The following is an 18,812-nucleotide window of genomic DNA, read 5'->3' on the forward strand; positions in this document are numbered from 1 at the left end:
TACATGAATTAACTGGAGAGTCATAACGGCTGCTGGGAAGCGAAGACCTTTCCTTCTCCATTTCTTCTTTTAATATCAATTGTCCCAGACCTGAGTTGAGCTGCAAAAATGGGAATTAAAAATTGTATGTAAGCTATTGAAAACATCCAGTTCAATTGGCACAGATGAGTTATTCACATCAATATCATAACCACCTTCATCAGTTGTTCCTCCTGTAGCTGCCGACGTCTCTGAAGCTCCTCAAGATCTTCATCTCTGCCAGTGGATCTGCGGCGCATGTCAGAACCTACTTCCACAAAACCACAGCACAAAGAGAGCTTCTTGCACAACTGTACACAAGGATTGACAACCATTACCCATGTCTCCTTAGGCCTGCCGAATAAAATTTGCTTGCTGAATAACAAAACTAAACTCCACTAAACACATAGCCAGACGTTCTATCAATTTTGTTTCAGAAATAGCCATGATATACTTATCTCCAGTTTAACTCTGTCACCTTCTGTGTAGAACCCAAATTTTTGTTACCTCCTAAGTGTGACATATACTGTAAATACTGTGGTTTCACTCATTTTACTAGACGGCTATATTGAGGAATACTGAGTGCCGACAGCCAAACTCCTGATATTTGGTAAAGTCCCATTGATACAACCATTGCTTGTATTTTTCTCCTCCATGTTTCTAATTGAGAGGCCCAGGGCTTCAATTTTCTAAATAGTAATTTTGCACGTTTTAGCTACTTTTTTCAAGTGGTAAGTGAATCTCGTACGCATTGTGGGCTGGATCCTGAGGCACCAGTAGAAGAAGTTCTGGCAAAATTCTGTCCCCAAAACTTTCATAGTATAGCTAGAGGAAGACTTTGCACAACTTGGACTTGCATAAGCATGCATCTTGAAGTTTGTGAAAGAACTTGTGTTACAGAAGTGTACCATTGGATTTCAGCTCTCACAATAAGCATCTTGTGCTACGTTCAAAATAGTCCTTATGCTTATATAAGGGGACTTCCACTTTCTAAAGGGCACCTCTACGTCCAACTCCATTAAGTAAATTAAAACTTTGTCAGTTGTAACTACAGGGAATAATATCATAAATAACTTGGGAATTAGGTGGGCCCTTTTAATAAAAGCTTTAGGATGAAAGATTTGAGCAACTCCATTTCCAGTTACCAATGGGAAGCTGAGATTTGGCCCATGTTTTTAGTGATATATGTTGTTATTATTACATTTATAACCCACCTTTCCTTCACTGAGCTCAAAGTGGGGTACATGGTTCTTCCCCTCTGCATTTTATTCCCACAACTCTATGTCTGAGGTAGGCATAGCTAAAGTTCTGGAATTTCTCTTTCTCTCTCTCTCTTGCACTCTCCACAGGTTCACCAAGGAGAGGTATATAATATACTATTGCAAGAAAACAACAAAAGCCCTGAATCAATGGTTAAGGACTTTTTAAAAGTTTTGAAAAGATGTAAGTAATCATCAATAATAGTGGTTGGATAAACATTTGGTCTTGAATCTAGAAACCCTGGACGTTATTTCGGGCTGTAATCATATACACATTCACTTGGGTTTAAGTCTCACTGAACTCAGTGGGACTTATTCCCGAGCAGAATGGCTAAGACTGTGCTATGAAATTTTTCTTCTTCTGTGAAACATACATAATATTGACCCAGCTTACAAGGCTGTTGTGGAAAGCACTCTGCCAATTAGAAGAACTACATTTAAGATAAATAACATTTCAGGTTCTACAGTAAGTAAAACCTAAAATAAAGTATTAACCCAGCATTTGAATTCAGTTATTTTGCAAAGACTGCAAATGATTATGGATTTTTAAAATAGGGTAACATTGGAAATGTGAATAGGAAGGGTAAGATATACAAGCAAAATGGACATGGAGACAATGGTGTATAAAGCAGATGTGGTAAACCATTGGCTCTCCAGGTGTTGCTCCCAACATCCTTGGCCAGTGGCCATGCTTGCTAGGGCAGATGGCAGTTGTTAGTTTAGTAATATCTGGAGAGCCAAAGGTTCCCCACACCTAATGTATCATGATAGTGAGTACAGAACCATGAGCTTAGCTACATATTACATGCATATACATGCATTTAAATATCAAAGGATGATTTTAAGAAGCAGAAACGGCTTCAAGAGTGTACATAACCCCTCCCGCCTGCAATTTTTCTGCTGCAAGTTCCTGCTTCCCAGGCTGCTTTTTCCCAAACACTGTTCTAGATGCATATTTTTTTCCTGTCTTCTCACAAGCATGAGTCTGGAGCCCAGTTTCAAGGGAGAAGCATTGCAGTGGGAAAATGGTACACAGGAGTAAGATTAGGCACCCTCCTCTCTCCTGCCACTACTGCTTGCTGAAAACAGCAGCTCCTGAAGTCACTTTTCCTTGTTCAAAGCACACACACACACACACACACACACCCTATGAAATCTCTGCTGCCCCTGAGTCCTTCCGCATTTTGAACCTTTAGCAGACGTTGCTAACATTTTCCAAAATGTAATATAACTGTTTCCTGTTTCTTATAAAGCTGACCACATTCCATGTTTGAATAAAAAATTATTTTCTTTAGAGATCCCCAAATGCCTGCTGTAGGTCCAATTCACCTGTGCCTTCTGGATTTGGTGAAGTCAGTATGAGATGATTTTAGCTATGGCCATTTCATATGGTGAGCATGCTGGCTTCATACACCCTATTATAGTAAGAGCTAATGCTTACTATGACCCATGGCAAACAAGCCCTCATCCTCATCTGTGTCACAGTATATGTGGAATTTGTTACCCAGTTATTTAATATTAATTTTAATAATATACTTAGGGTTCAGTCCTATAATAATTTTGAAAGGAAAATCACCACTGTGAGATTCCCACCCCCTTAAAGCTGGCATTGCAAAAATCTCTTTATGCTGACATGATCACACAATACTGACAAAAAAAGGGTAACATTGATGCGATGTTGTACAATCACCTCACACTGAGTTCCCCAGCTAACATGAGAATCAGGCTTTTGTATTCAACCAACCGTTAACAGGTAACCAACAGTTATTGTATTTAAATAATCATGTGGACAGATAATATGACATGATACATATTGGGTTTTAACAAAAAAAGTGTTTTTAAAAATGAAAAAAAGCATGGAAAATAAAATTAATATCTTAAGGCACAAATATGATGCTAATAGTAGGCCACTTTTAACTTCATTTATTTGGAAATCTGCTTGTGCTATGTATCGAAATCAAGAACTTTAAGAACATTTTGCAGCCTGAGATGATGGACTCATGTCTCCTCACTCAGTTCCATGAACAGAAGTCCATAGGACTGGCAACTGACTCTTGCTCCAACACTGGCAACAGGATAACATCTTCCATTGCAGCTAAGGGCAGGAGGCTACCTTAGGAGGTGCAGGACAGGCTATGTGGTCCCACAGCTATGACCTCAAACACCTTGCCTCACTCATGCACTGGGCCACCTGGCACCTGCTCACTGCCTGGTAAAACAAACATTGCAATTCAGCAGCAGTGTGGTGCCAATGCCTGGGCACCAGCTCAGGATGATGTGTATGTCTGATCGCAGAGTATGTCCCCCAGCACCTGCTGCCAAATGTGGTTGCCTCAGGTTTTCTAATAATATGACTCACCCTGTCTGTATCTTTGGTTTCCTATCCTAATTAGATACAGTGAAAAGGTGTTGAAGTAAGAAAATCCTTAAACAAGTCAGGCTTCATTGCAGCAGTCAATTTAACACATTGATTTGAATGAGATTATGAAGACAATGTTATTTGTAATCTCTTAACTCTGCCCCTGTAGACCAATTCCTTGGACACATTCCTCAGCAGGCAGCTTTTGTTTTAACCTTTAAACGCCTGCTGAAAACTTTTCCATGCTGCCAAGCTTATGCAGGCAATTAAGAAAACACATTTCAATAATAGGTGATGGTCTCTGATTTTAAGTTTTTACAAAGTTTTATTGTATATAGATACTGTGGTCGAAACCGTACTTGATTTTTATGATATAGTAGCATATAAATATATTCATAAAGAAATGATAATATTTTTGACTAGAAACTAAGGAGAAATATCCAAATCCTCACTTTCCTTCTCAAAAAGTGTCCCACAGAAACCTCAACTTCCTGTTTAAACTCTCTGAATTCAAAAAGTGCATTGTGATTTCGGGGGCCAAAAGCTCTTAAAAGGGGGAAATCGGAGGAACAGCATGTACACACGGGAAAAAATCTCCCTTCATAAAGCTCCTGTGATAAACCCTAAATGTCTTTATGAACTCTAGATACTTTAAAGCAAAGCTTAGAGGTTCTGTGTTAGGCATGCATGGAAGGGGTCCAAATGAGAAAGAAACGCAGGAAAACCTGGGAGTGTGCACTTCAATGGAATGTAGACTCCAGGGATTAGAAATCCCAGAGTCTGAGGTTATACATTCCAAACTACAGGGTTTTCCAGGGAAACCCCTCTCCCCATCTTTTCACATTATATATTTAGTGTAGCACCCATAAGACTCTTAAGGATCAGGTGCAAATGAATTCAATATCCCTGTATCACACACTAATTAATATTAGTCTAAATTTATTTATAGGTTAGTAGAAAGCTGGGGTGGGGTTTACACTTTTTTTCACTTGTTGTTCCATACCTACAGCCGCAAGTGCGGGTGGACCTGGCCAGTATTCTGTCTCAATCTTTGGAATCTCGTTGGGTGCTGGAGCGTGGGCTGCTGGGAACTTGGAGGACTTGATGATATCATCGGAAGACTTGTTCTGGGCTGCCAGGGCAGCTGCATCTAGATGGCAATCAGGGGAACTTAAGCTATCAGATTAAGTTGCTGCATCAATGCTATATGGTTCTTTTCAACTTCATGCTCTCTTACAATTGAAATAGTTAACACTATAAGTACTATTATTTCATCTCCTTATTCAGCAAGTAAGGGCCCCTCCAGACATCCTTTTTATTGTGCATTCTTGGTGGTGTTGGGACAGTTTTCTACAATCACTCTTTCAATACAGTTTGTGACTGCAAAAGTTTCGGGGCAGTCAAACTGCCCTGTATCCAATTGGTGCATGTTTTGTAGCTTCTTGTTGAAGTCCTGTAATTTCTTACAGCACAAATGTTCTGGGGGTGGCAGTGGTGGTTGTCCTGCTTTTGTTCGGCAATAGCACAGAAAATGCCCCTCCAGAGAGCAATAATGCAGTAACACTGGGGAAGCATCACAGAATGTAAATAAAGCTGGAAGATGGGTGGATGGTTCAGGATAAATCTGCCACTAACGCACTATTACTGTGTCAATGACAAGTGTAAGACACCGTGTGCCCCACCCACCCACGGTGGAAAACACACACACAAATAAAACACCAGTCTGGAGAAGCCCTGATATAATGCTCCTATTAACATATTGTGGCCAAATTTTAAGTTCTAATTTCTGCAAGAAAACCCCAAGTTTCATGAGAACAGCGCATTTGAAGGATGCATACAATCACAGCATTAAATCAGAAGTTACAATGGAGTTCTGTAATGGAGTGAGCCTGGCTTCCTCCCACCTTTACAATGTAAATAACAGACAAGCAAGTCATCCAAAAGCTTGAATTCTGCTATCCTGCCTATTCCAAATGTTTCAGGGAGGCATATGGGATGCTTAATCATTTAATCATTTAAAACTTAATCATTTAAAACAGGGAACCCATGGCCCTTCAGTTGTTGTTGAACTCCAACCACCATAAACCACAGACAGCATGGTCAGGGAGTGTAAGGTGCTGGATTTCAACAACATCTGGAAGGCCAAGATGTCTGATTCAAATGCTCTTTAGTTGCCTCAGGCTGCTTTTTTTAAGCAGTTGCAAAATTGTTCCCAGGTCAATGGAGGTGGGTTTGTGACATCACAAGTGTCTGCTAATTAGCTCTATGTACAGCCAACTTCTGCAAAATTTCACAGGACCAGTTTTCCTGAGCTTGATCTGGGAGAGAAAATTGTTTTGTTTGAATAGAACACAAGTATATTTCCAGAGTGGCACTCTCATTTCAATAATCCTAGGTTTGTGCACAGCTTTAGAATGGATTTACAAAGCAAGTTCATTGGAACCACAGAAGCATTATATGGCAGTCTCTCTTTTTTAAAGCAACTGCTGTTAATAAAAAGAAGAGTTCAGTGTGCCTCTTGGTTTCCATGTAAGGCAAGAAGCCAGGGATATTTTAGTAGTGTTCTACTGGATGTAATCTCATGCCATTTTACAAAATTTCTCCAATGGGAATGAAATTTGCTGTGTATTAATAACTGTAAACTTTCTACTATATAATTACATTTCCTTAACACATTACATTTCCTTAACACATTAAATAAATACTTTTTCATCAGTCCAAATCAGTAGTTGGGTAATTGCTACATAATAATTAGCTTCATTTTATTTTGGTTAAAGCTCTTATTAAGCATCCTTGATGTTTACTTCAGAGCATTGTCATCACCATGTGAAATTGATCCCAAAGTAAGGTATAGTAATAGTGTAATATTTATCCTGGCAATTCACTTAGGGTGAAATTATACTATCATTATGTATGAGGGAACATCACCATGAGATGCATGCAACTGTTCTTAAGTTCCGTGTGTATTTGAAAAGAAGAAGGCAGATTTAATGCCAGTAAATAACAAATAAAAAAATCACCTCAGGGCAGAGTTTTACATATACAAAATGACAGTGTAGTTTCACCCTTTGCTGTTTTCAATAACCAAATGTTGGGCTGATTCCACTGTGTATGAAGCAACTAAAAAAAGATAGAAAAGAATGTGAACTAGAAAAACTATTTCCCAAGATATATTTTGTGTCTTTACTATTTTAAGGTTTGTGTTTCTGAAAGCCTCCAAAGGGTATTTTCAGATGTCACAAACTTAGCTAAAACAGAGGCCCGTATCAGAAAATGTTAGAAAGTTATACAGGGCCATGCTTGCATAAGAAGAGAAGGGGTAAATCTAGATATTGATTGTCCATCTGCATATTATATAAATCTACTTCAATGTTTTAATGCTCCGTTCAAATGAATTTGGCCATTTTAACTGTGATCACTTAGAGGAGAGGTGGGAAACCACCAGCCAATGGACCTAATCAGGCCCTGGATGGTTCTCAGTTTGACCCTTAAGACCCTTTCCCCTAAACCATGGCCATCTCAGCCTTAGACTGCAACTCCATGATATTTTAAGACTTTGTTAACATTTCTTAAAGTACATTTTTAAATGAAAGTCCTGCGACCATTTAGTCATGCATGAAGGAAGGGAAAGTCTTTATCAGATGCTACTACATAGTTAAAACCTTAACTAGATTCATTCTCCAGAAGAAGAGAAAGTAGAGTGAAAGAATACTAACTTTTTAAAGTTTGCAAGTTATAATAAAATGTAGAATTTTTAGGGAAGAGCAAACAAGAAACAAAAGATTTTTATTTACAGAAGCCCCCTTACTATTTTGAAATATAATAAAAATTGTTCATAAGGGATGAAACTAACTGGAAATATATTGTGCATAGGCTTAAGTGAAACAAATGAAAGCTGCACAAGAGTTTCATCCTGTGCAGACTGGCAGCTCTCTTTCATTTCAAAGGGGGCTTATGAACAAGAAAAGTTCCTGAAAAACTGTGAAGTCTTAATGCAGAAGTGAAGAACCTTTTTCAGACTGAGGGCACATTCCCTTCTAGGCAGCCTCCCAAGGGTGGGGGGCTCACAGGCAAAATGAATGTAGATTTAACCTTTTTACAGTAGGTCAGTTTCTAAACATACTTAATATATCCCTTTCTGTCCTCCACCCAGGCAAGCAAGGGACACATTCCAGCCAGCCAAGATGACTGAGGAGGGTGTGTAGCTTGAGGAGAGTCCTGAGGGCCAGAAGAGAAGTCTCATTTGATGCCCAGATCGGAGGTTTCCCATCCCTGCTTTTAATGGATAAGGAGCAGCTACCTTGGCTCATTGCTCAGGGAATTACAAAAACATGCCTTCCAACAGTACTTACGTATTAGAATTGATGAGGTCAGTGGCAAAAACATTCACATGTTAATGGGAGGTGAGTAGACACAATAAAAATCATAGAGAAATAAAAATGATGTCAAGAAAAAAATTAAATGGCATGATTAAAAATTAAATAATAATAATATAATAATAATACAAATGCCACCCCATAATAACCATCAGCCCTCAAGCAATCTAAAACTTTTGCATCCCTCAGCCACCCCTGATCTTCCTACTATTTCTGTTTCCATGAGTCTTTACCTAAAAGCTATAATTATAATTAGTTTCTTTCTAGATACTGTGAAAAATGTATTTTTGTAGCCAGCTCTCCAAAGACTACTGAAATTCCCTCAGAAAATACTGCAATGTGACCTTTGCTGTTAAAAAGAAATTGTGAATTGCTAATTGTGAATGCTCCATTGTCAGTGCAGAACCCTGCTATGAAGACACACTATTCGTTTTTTACTCGGAGCGTTCAACATTGGGCACATGTTGAAAGACACTCTGTAGTTACTACAGACATTCTACTGCTTTGCCCCTGCACTCAAAAGCAGATTCTTGTCAGTTCTACCTCATTTTAAGCTCAGTCGAGCACAGCAATACACAATGGAGACCAAGCTAGCTCCCATGCCAGCATCAATAAAATGAATGAGGGTCGTGAGAGAGATGAGCGTGCTTGTTGGATTATGCTCTTTCAGTTTTCATTGGGACCATGCCTTGGTCAAATGACTTTCCCCATCATTTCTCATATTATTAAAGTGGGTATTCCACTTGGACAGGAAAACTGATTTAAAAACCTAACTGTTCCTGTCAGAGTTTTTTAGCTAGTTATGACAGTTTCCAAGAGATATGTTGCTTTCAATATTTCCAGATATATTAGTACAATATCTTTAAGCAAATTTCCATGTGGAATGCTGGCCTGCTAGCTGTAAAACAACCCTACATGACTGCAGCTTATATGACTGAAACAAAGGCCAATAAGACATGTACTATTCCTGTTTGCAAGCAGGGTACTACATAGCAAAGTAGCCATGATGGATTATCATACTCTGGAAAACGACATTCAAAGCAGTGAGGCATACAGTGTAATCCTTCATCTTACACAGGTTTGGTTCCAAGCATTATGCATATGTGTGAAAATTGCATATAGTCAAACCTTGGCGCTACCCTGCGGCTAGTGTATCTGCAGCCCTCCCAGAGCCGGCACACTGAGTAGGCCTTGCCCAGCAAGCAAGACCAAGAGTTTAAAAGCACATTTTGTGCCAGGTCTGCTTGTGTTACCCTGTGCCTTGCTTGGGAGTTGCACAATTTCATCCAGCCTGCTGCTAAACACATGTAAGATGAGAGATTACTGTATTTTTCTGCCTTTCAAACACCCTCTGTTTAAATCAGAAAAAAATGAAACATAAAAGGTGATAAAGCAGGCAATAATCCGCTAATGTTACAAAAAGTTAACATGAAGACAAAGCTCTGGGTAAGTCAACAGTTCAGTCATGCAGCTATTTAATATATTAAGATTGTCCCACTTTGAAAACAGAAAGAATAAGGTTTACCATGCTGTTTGTAGATAGGAGGTTTTCTATAAATATTGATGCCTTGATCTGTAAAAATAAAAAGCAGAAACATGAGACTATTTGGACATCTTCAATTAATGCTGGGAAAGAGGGAAGAAATCAAACACTAAATTGACAGGTATTCCAAACCGAGGACTTGGCACAAGTATCCAGGAAACTAATTTCAGTATCACATAAAAGAGAGAAGTATCTGATGAAAACAAAACACAAAAACAGATGGGAAAATATCACAGACAGATGATATGAATCTTTGACATATAGAGTTGGCAACATGGTGATGTACCTAAAAGCATGGGCCATTCAGTTTAATGTCTTAGTAGATTGTTAGTGGGATAAACATTTCACAGGAGGTGCAACCAAAAGAGATATGCCAGGGGTGGAGACAGGAGCATTCTGGCGGAAAATAGCCCCCAAATGACTACTGGGAAATTGTGCAACAGCAGCTCAATTTCTCCTCCAACCACAGACATCACAAGTAGCAATGATGGACATTTACAGTCAAGGCTTCAGAACATGTTTCATTCAGTGCAATCCTATGTATGCTTACTCATAAGTAAGTCTCATTGAGAACAGTGGGACTTGCTTTCAGGTAGATGTGTAAAGGATTGCAGTGTAAATCTGCCATTTTGAAATGCAGCCATATTGTCCGTGATTCTATTGAGTCTCTGCAATGTTTCTTACCACACTTATTGGTTTGGTGGTACAACCAACTCACACCACCAACCACATATGTTCATATTCAGAAGCATTTTATGGCATAGAGCCTGGACTTAATACAGTACTTCTCTAGCAATGACTTAAATAGTACAGAATGTTTTCATTTGTTTTTTTTAAATATATGCTTGGATATATTCTCAAGGAAAAGTTCATGTTCCTCTTAAATATAAAATGCACAGACACTGAAAATTAATATGAGAACACAAACAAAATGAAGAGAGGATTCTTAGAAAGCTTGAGGTAGAGTCAAAAATAAATAACCCAAAAGCAATGTTCTTTGGGTTGTTTTTTAAAAAAGACTTATCTAGGGTAACTCAGTAGACAAAGAAAACAGAATGCTATATTGTAGCCTGATCCTACGCATGTTTACTCAGTAGTGCCACTGTGGGATTGCAGCCTCGTAGTGGCAAGATATGTTTAATGCAGGCTATCCCTCTTAGATGTGTAGCAGCTAATTAATGGCTAGAATATATCAGTAATGGCTCAACTCTAAACCATAAAAAGGGTTATGCTGTTGGTTCAGCTGCACATTCCCCACCCTCCACTATACCTTCTCTGTATGTTAAGCAGTTACAATATGTGTGTAATCTCTTAAGAATGTCTTGGAGATCCATGACCATGAAGGCAGATGTTATATCAGCAGCAGTAGCTCCTAAGTGTGTGGCCAAAATTTTCAGCCAGACAGGCACGTCTCTATTACTTCCAGAACAACAACTCTAATTGACACGGAAGAGAGTGGGGCCATAATTCTTTATCTCCTCAAAATACACTGGAACAAGAGATCTTTGATACAAACTAACCCCAACTCAATGTTTTGCTTAATACTAAATAATGACATATCCATTGCTCACTGAGACTGCTCAAGAAACATTAAGCCACAACCATTGCTAGAAAATGGCTACCAGGTTATCTGCAGCATTCGCAGCAGACAATACTATAAAAGCAGAGTGTAATAGACACAAGGCTGAACTTCTAGCAGTATCACTGGTTCCTTCTCAAGCAGTAAAAAGTGTACAGAAGCAAAGTAAATAATGTGAAGCTTTAATGTTAAATTAATGATTTGCATCAATGAGAACTACTTCGCACAGGAATCTACAGATTTAAGGCCCCAAATGAAGCCTACCAGAGGGCGCCACAGAAACAACTACCGTAGATGCAATGAGTCTGCTTAAGCAATATTATTCTTAACAGAAAGTACAGTCATTGTGCCACAAAAAATGCACAGTGCAATTCTAAGTATGGTTGCTCAGGTCCCATTGAGTTCCATTAGACAGGCTTCCTAGTATTTTTGTTTAGGATTGTAACCTGAATCCTGCCTCTTAAAGTCATGAAAAACAGGAACTAACAGGTAAGATGTGTTTGGTGCTACCAAGAAGTGGCTTGGGCCATGTACACGGTGCTCTTACCAAACTACATTGTATCCTCCCTATTCCAAAATCTCTAAGAGAAAGATTTAATTTCAACGCTTAAATCTTTCTGCAGCCAGCTTTTTCTAATTCCTCTCAAAATAAAACCAACAAGCCCTGCATTTCAAAGCAGTTCATGGTATACTCCAAAAAACAAATGAACTAAACAGCATGAGATAATGGAGACAAGACAAGGGTTACAAAGGCTACTGGTCTACACTATGACAGGACACCAAGACATACATTGCCAGCTCCTACCTGGAACATGGAAATGTTTAGGGGCCTGAGCGTAAGTTGGTGTTAGAGGGCGGCTGTCTGGCCGGTAAGGGGCAGGGGAGTTCCGACCGCTGGACGGCTCATTGCCTCCAATGAGGAGAATGGGGAAACAGAAACAAAAACAAAAACAGCAGTAAAGAAGCAGGCATAATTCAAAAACCCAACCAAAAGAGGGTGGAAAAGGAAAACCAGGGAGGAAACGAACAAAAAATATATATAGTTGGTAGTCAGGAAATATGGCTAGCACTGGAGAGACATTCACATCAGGCTAGAAATCAGGCAGCTTGCATCCTCTCATTTGTACATTCCAACAGCATGCGTGAGGAAGAATGCAGTCAAATTAAATGGACAAGCCGTGGAGCAGAATGGGAAGTTACGTGGTAATGATTTAATATCAGCCAGGGTTCACACTTTCAGTTGAAGAGTCATGGCATTTGGCAAAGTCATTGCTAGGCAAACCCCAAGTCAAATTATCTGCACCCTTAGAAGAGAAGCATTCATTTCAAATGATCATACATGTACGAGAAGGAGAAAAGCTTCAGATTAATTATTCTGGCTTGCTCTTTCTTTGATTGATCAAACTAGCATAAATAACTACACTCCCTTCTCTCTAGGGTCTTGTTTTTCATCTCATCTCCAAAAAATTATCTTATGGTAGGTATGATGAGCCTGTGGCCCTCGCAATGAGGCTGAACTCTAACTCCTGTCAGCAGGTCCATACAGAACTTGTCTGGGGGCAGGGGCTGGAGTCTTGTTAGAATAACGTTATAAACTCAAACAGCGCAAGTCCAGCAGGCCCCTGACAGGCTCCCCCAGCCAGATTAGCACTCTAAGGTCCAGGACAAGTGTACCCGGCTGCCTTCCCCTCTGCATGGGCCTGTCTGTCAGTCCTGGGCAGCATGGCCAATTGTCAGGGATGACAGGAGTTGTAATCCAACAACTGCTAGAGGATGGGGAGGGGGCACATGGGGAGCTGTTCTATTGACACATTCCCACATTTTCATTCATGAACAGAAGCAGTCAAAGTATGTTTTCCCTTCAATGCCAACTGCACATACATAGTGATTAAGTGAGTGACTGAAAGTTTGGACTGGAGATTCCTTCTAATCAACAGGGAGACGAATCCATTGTCATATAAACTCCAATTGTGTGCAATACAGCTGCACACATAGGTGTTTTATGTTTGCACGGAAGGGACAGCGTATAAAACCTGTCCAAGCTTTTCAAGCTTGAACTATGTCAACGGGACTCTGAATCACTTTATCTCATGTATATGTCCTATGTTGTTAGCCTGCTCTTCAACCCAAAGGATTTTCAGAGCAGCTCACAAATGAAGAGGATTAGAAACAGTCAACTAAAACAAATACAGCAATTATAAAACCAGTGTAACAGCAGAAGCCAATATTAAAAGTAGATTAAAAAGAGCTAAGCAAGATTAAAACCATTATTCAAATGGTATCTAAAATGCCCAGACAACTAAAACAGTCTACAAGTGGCACTGTAAGGTAACAGAGTCAACACCAGGTGAGCCTCCCTGGAAAGGGCCTGTGTCTGCTATTGAGTGGCACTCTCTGATACAGTTTTCTGATGTGCGAACTGTTCCTTTAAAAATCTGGGAGTGGGTTATCAATATGCTGAAGGGAGGGAATCCAATTCATTCAGTTCATAGATTACTCAACTCATCCCTAAAGCTCAGGATCAGTAAGAACTTAGTTTATGTCTATCCTCATACATGTGGCTTTTCAAGGACACTAGTGATCAGTTAGTATCAATGCTAAAAAAATGTGAATGACTGCTTGGAGAGAGACACATATTTTCTGTAGAATATGTATTTATTAGAAAATAAACATTAAATCAATTGATGTGGTGTATTTACAGTGGGTTATGGTAACCTCTTTATTTGCTCTCAGGAGCTGGAGGGAAATTAATCGTGCATTTAACAGGACATACGTGAAAGCAAGTCAAACAACTTGAGACTGTCTCTGCATGGCAGCTCTTCTACACATCATGCATGTGTGGCAGTGGTGAAGAGAGAAAACAGTGGAAACCAGTCCTCATGAAGCAGCTGCTATGTAGCTTCAAGTGGCCTCCATGTGGCTTTTATGCTATGCTAACTTTGTTTGTTCAAGGTAACATTTTACAGTACAAAATTGGGATGCATACAAACATGGACATTAAACTTTTTTTAAAAGAGGAATTGGTTATCAGCTTTTCATCACACTTTTTTTTTTTTTTTACCTCTGTTTGGCTCTCCAATAAATCTGTATTGAAATGCTATTTACAGAAAGCTGAAGGGTGACAGTAATCTCTACTGACAAGCATTAAGTTAAATGAAAAGAACAAAGGACCCTTGATGTTCTGGTCAAACAGCCCTGTGCTACAGACTGAGCCACAGATTTACACATCTGTGAATAGAGGCCAATATGAGTGGCTGAATTGAACCTAACATGTTGTTAGCTAAAGCAGTAAAATGTATCTGTTAGAATGACACTTGGAAGGAAGGAAGCATCAGCAAAGAGGGAGTGAACATGGGTAAGAACAACAACACAAAGTCCCTCTGGGTATTGGAGAGGGGTGTCACAAGAGAGCTGAGACATGGCATACCTATGTAGAATGGAGCCGCATCTGAGAAAAGAAAAGGGAAAAAGTCATGTACAGAAATGAGGATAAAACAAATGGGGGAATAAAGCTGAATGCGTTCATGAGAACCATGGTGGTACTTTTCAACTAAAAAAAGGAGAAAAAACATATGGCTATGTAAGCACATGTAATTAAAGGGTGGGGGAGTGCAGAAATCAGTCATGGGAAGCACAGTGCTACTTTTTGGTTCTCAATCCAGCAGATAAACTTATCAATAATTTTTAAGAGAAATTGTCAATTGGTGCATGTGGGGAGAGGTAATAACTAAGACTGCAGCTGTAGAGGGAAATCTTAACCCTTCCCCTCTCACATGCTCCTGTCTACTGCTTTTCCTTCTCATATCTGGTTGGTTTTTTTTTTATCCATGTGACTGACAATCAGTTGTTATATAAGGATTTGAATTCTCTCCCCATCCTACTTGTGAAACTCCCTATACCTATAATGCAGTGGCAGTTTTGGGAGATGGGGTGGGGAGGGGGTTATTGCTTAGTTTTGTTCTTGTTTTTATTATGCATTTTGTGTTTTCATCTTGTATTTTTATGTTGTTAACCGCCCTGAGATCTTCAAATGAAGGGAATATACAAACTTAATAAACTATAAAACAAATAAGTTTTATTACTAACCAACCTTGCTGGGTCATCTTAAGGGTGATTGATATAATGTATGTGATCCAAACCCCATGAAAGCAAAATACATTCATGCAGGGGGGGTTTTACCTATCCACCCTACTTGAAACATGCCATTTCTAAACGCTTCAAAGCCAAAACTTTCAAAGAAGATGAACTCTCCCCTCCAGAATGTCACAATCAGATTAATATACAATCAATCATTACCTTAGGTCCATTTAATTACTGATTTATTCAATATTGCCAATTGCAATTTAAAATGGCTGAGAATCTAGCACAAATTACTTTAGCACACATCTGGATGGTAGCTTCCTATACTCTCATGTCATAGTTTGGCATCACAAGTACGTGGGAAGAACTCCTAGAAAGACAAGCACCTTTCTTCCTGGGAGATGCTGTATGAACACTGTGAAGGCATCTGAGCTCACAGCAGAGCCTGTGCTGGTTCCATAATTGCCACCATTAACTTTGTGCAGAAGTGGGGAAGCCCAGCATGGCCTTAAGCTACTGCTGAGTGTGGACTGCAGATATCAAAACATCACCCCTAGGCACATGCACACATAGTCATGCTGGCACTTTCGCATGGAAGTATATCCCATATCTTCATTGTACAAGATACAATTAATTGCCCTTCTGTTTTTCCCGATTTTGTCATTTGAATGGACAAAGCAGAACACAAATTTGAGTTACACACGAAAATCTTTATTTCAGAAACTGATAACTATGAGCTGAACCTCAGTGAAGGTTTGCCATATCAAATCTAAAAGAGCCACTAGCTCTACCATATTATGAGAGAGAATGGGAATGCCTTGAGAAAGGAGGAGGATGCTACAGTAGGTCTGCAGCATGGAAATGTTGAACTGGAGTTTATGGATCAAGTGCATGCAAACATGAATTGTGCCTCTGTTTTTAAGGGACCCCATGTGTAAAGGATGAAGTGAGTTTTGCTATGGTGAGGATTAAAACAAACTGGAACGAAAAGGTTGTAAAGTGTGTCTTATTACTGGAGAGAGGAGGAGGTTAAGAACTATTATCATTTCCGATAAAGGCCCATGGAAACCAAACAATCTATTTAACATACATATTACTTCAGTTCAGGACACTGAAATGTGTAGTATAACTTGAGCATAAATCTTCCTGGCTTTTAGCAATTCACCTAATCTACTGCTGCTCACATCAGCTCCTGAGTGAGTGATTCAGGAGGAGTTGAAAATTATATAGGGCACATTGGGAACAAGGAGGGATGGATACTGGGAGGAAAATGGGTAGACAAAGTGGCAGGATACAACAAAACCAAAACACCAAACCGGCTTGCAAATATAAAGGACAATTTTACTTAGTTCAACAAATTAAAGTGCAACATGCATATCAAAGCCTTGAGATGTGAAGAACCCTTTCTTGCAACCGTTCCCACTTACAGGACTTTGCGCTTCCAGCAGATAATTAACTGTAGAATGATTTGCTTGTTTCAACTGTGCTATGACACTATTACTATATACATTATTGGCAGAGTTGTGCCACTAGTTGACTGTATATCTATAAGTATCTCCAGGCTTTGATATGCACATTGCACTTTAATTTGTTGAACTAAGTAAAATTGTCCTTTATATTTGCAAGCCGGTTTGGTGTTTTGGTTTTGTTGTATTACAATCGTTATTACACCTGATACTTTTTTTGTATACAAAGTGGTAGGATAGTCATCATGGAGGATCAATATACTGGCAGGAAGATGGAGCAAGCTATCTGGAACAGGTAGGGAATTTTAAGGGAATTTTAAGAGTTACATAGTGTGACGGTATGAAAAGCAAGCTAAACTATGAAGATAGTTTTTAAGAGAGATGAATCTTAGCTTTTGAATATAAGTCGTGATTGTACCATGTCACTCCAGGCAATAAAAATGTTATATGAATGCACCTTCACATGGTGGTTTGCCCAGTGGTAGAGGCACATGCTTTGCTTGTGATAACTCCCAGTATCAATTGCTGGCATTTCCAGGTAGGGTTAGGAAAGCTTCCTGTCTGAAACTGTAGAAAGCCACTGCCAATCGGTGTAGATATGCTATAAGGAAGCTTCCTGCATTCCTAAGACAGGAGCTGGGATTTGTTATATTAGAGCAAGCCTTGTTGTTCAACACTGGGGTTTGCAAGTGTATGAGCTGGTAAAATGACCTGAATCTGTCCTTAGATTTAAGGGAAGGAGGCTATGCTAGAAGGCATTGTAAGTGAAAAATGTCTCTTTGCGAAGCTTGACGGACATGGCGTTATTTGTGTTGGAAGTTGAAGCATGGGGAGAGGTGCTACTGGAGACCTTACAGAAAATGTAGGACATGCCAATGTGTTTGAAGAGAGAGATTCAGAGTTTTGGCAATTCCAAAGTTACGTTTCCAAGGCAGCAAAATTCTGTCACCTTGCTGTTCAAAGAGCCACACTTTCCTAAAACGTAAGAAATGGAGCACTTCACCTAAGGAGACCCTTAGAAAGGACATACTTCCTCGAAGATGGAGAAGGTATGTCAGGTCTAACACAGTCATTATGACGCAGGTCTGAGGCATGCCGGGAGTCACACAGCTGATAGCCACTTGATGGAGATGTGCCTTATTAGCTTTCCTTGAATGCTAATAAATCTCCAGTCTGTCTGACACTAGCTTGAATGGCCTGTCTCCTTACCTTTGACATGGGGGATGAAGTGGTGTCGGAAAGGGGAGTAGGGGCGGGAGTCATTGTGGGTGGAGATGGGACTGCTAGTGCGCAGGTGGGCTAACCGCTGCACACCGTTAGACTGCAGCTCTGCAGCGGCAAGAAATCGTGAGGCAAGACAAAATGGAAACAAAGAAAAGAGAACACAAAATAAGACAGAAGCAGGGCCAGTGGCTGGAGGCGGGGAGAGAACAGAGGGAGAAAAACACTGAACAAACTAGGAAGAAATAAGATTACACAAATATTAGGAAAAGTCATAGGAAGAAGGTGAAAACTCAAGATTGCCACTGGATACTTCCTTAGTCCAGGCTTAAATTAGTACCCTCTCTCTATAGCAAAAAATAACTATTATTCATGCATCACACACCCTGAACCCAAATGAGTTTCAGAAGCAGCAGCTGTCTGGGTGACAACCTGACCAAGCAATGCCAAAACGGGTACAAAGTCCTTTTAAAATTGTTTTAAGAAATTCTGGAAGAAGAGTTTAGTCATTCCACTAAGAACACCAGGAACACCTTGGGGCCTTATGATGAAAGTTTTTAATATAATATAGATACTGGAAAAGAGCCATTTTTGAATAGAATATATATTCTAATCAATGTAGCCTTTCATGTGGTTTATCAATGAGGGAATTTTCAAAAAGTGCCTTTAGGTCACTTCCAAAATCATTCTGGAAATTTTGAGATCTGGGGTTACAAGAAATCTGCAAATATCTGCTATTGTGTGAATAACGGTGTTCCTTGTCCAACTTTGGGGGGGGGGGAATTCCCAGTCATTTCAAAATATAATACTGGTTGTTTCCCCAGTAATTTGAACTGCTCTCAGAAACCATTTTATTTCCTGCATTTATTTAAATACACAATGCTAGAAAGCTATTCAAAATATCAGCAAAG

The 18,812-nt window shown here is 39.6% G+C and overlaps 1 protein-coding gene across 36 annotated transcripts in view; it reads right to left on the minus strand.

Moving 5' to 3' along the window:
* Positions 1-18,812, minus strand: part of ABLIM1 (actin binding LIM protein 1) — a 208,211-nt gene that overhangs the window by 5,075 nt on the left and 184,324 nt on the right. For 9 of the 36 annotated variants that reach the window (XM_081005995.1, XM_081005994.1, XM_081006007.1 and 6 more), the window contains 6 exons: positions 14,562-14,582; positions 11,940-12,044; positions 9,538-9,585; positions 4,640-4,786; positions 195-289; positions 4-100 (listed from right to left, as the gene is read on the minus strand). In XM_081005995.1, the coding sequence (XP_080862121.1) occupies positions 4-100; positions 195-289; positions 4,640-4,786; positions 9,538-9,585; positions 11,940-12,044; positions 14,562-14,582 (513 nt within the window). The remainder of the gene's footprint in view (positions 1-3; positions 101-194; positions 290-4,639; positions 4,787-9,537; positions 9,586-11,939; positions 12,045-14,561; positions 14,583-18,812) is intronic. The other 27 variants (XM_081005983.1, XM_081005978.1, XM_081006005.1 and 24 more) reach the window with 17 other exon arrangements.

Source organism: Podarcis pityusensis, assembly GCF_964106645.2.
Source record: "Podarcis pityusensis genome assembly, chromosome: 5".
NCBI lineage: Eukaryota > Metazoa > Chordata > Lepidosauria > Squamata > Lacertidae > Podarcis > Podarcis pityusensis.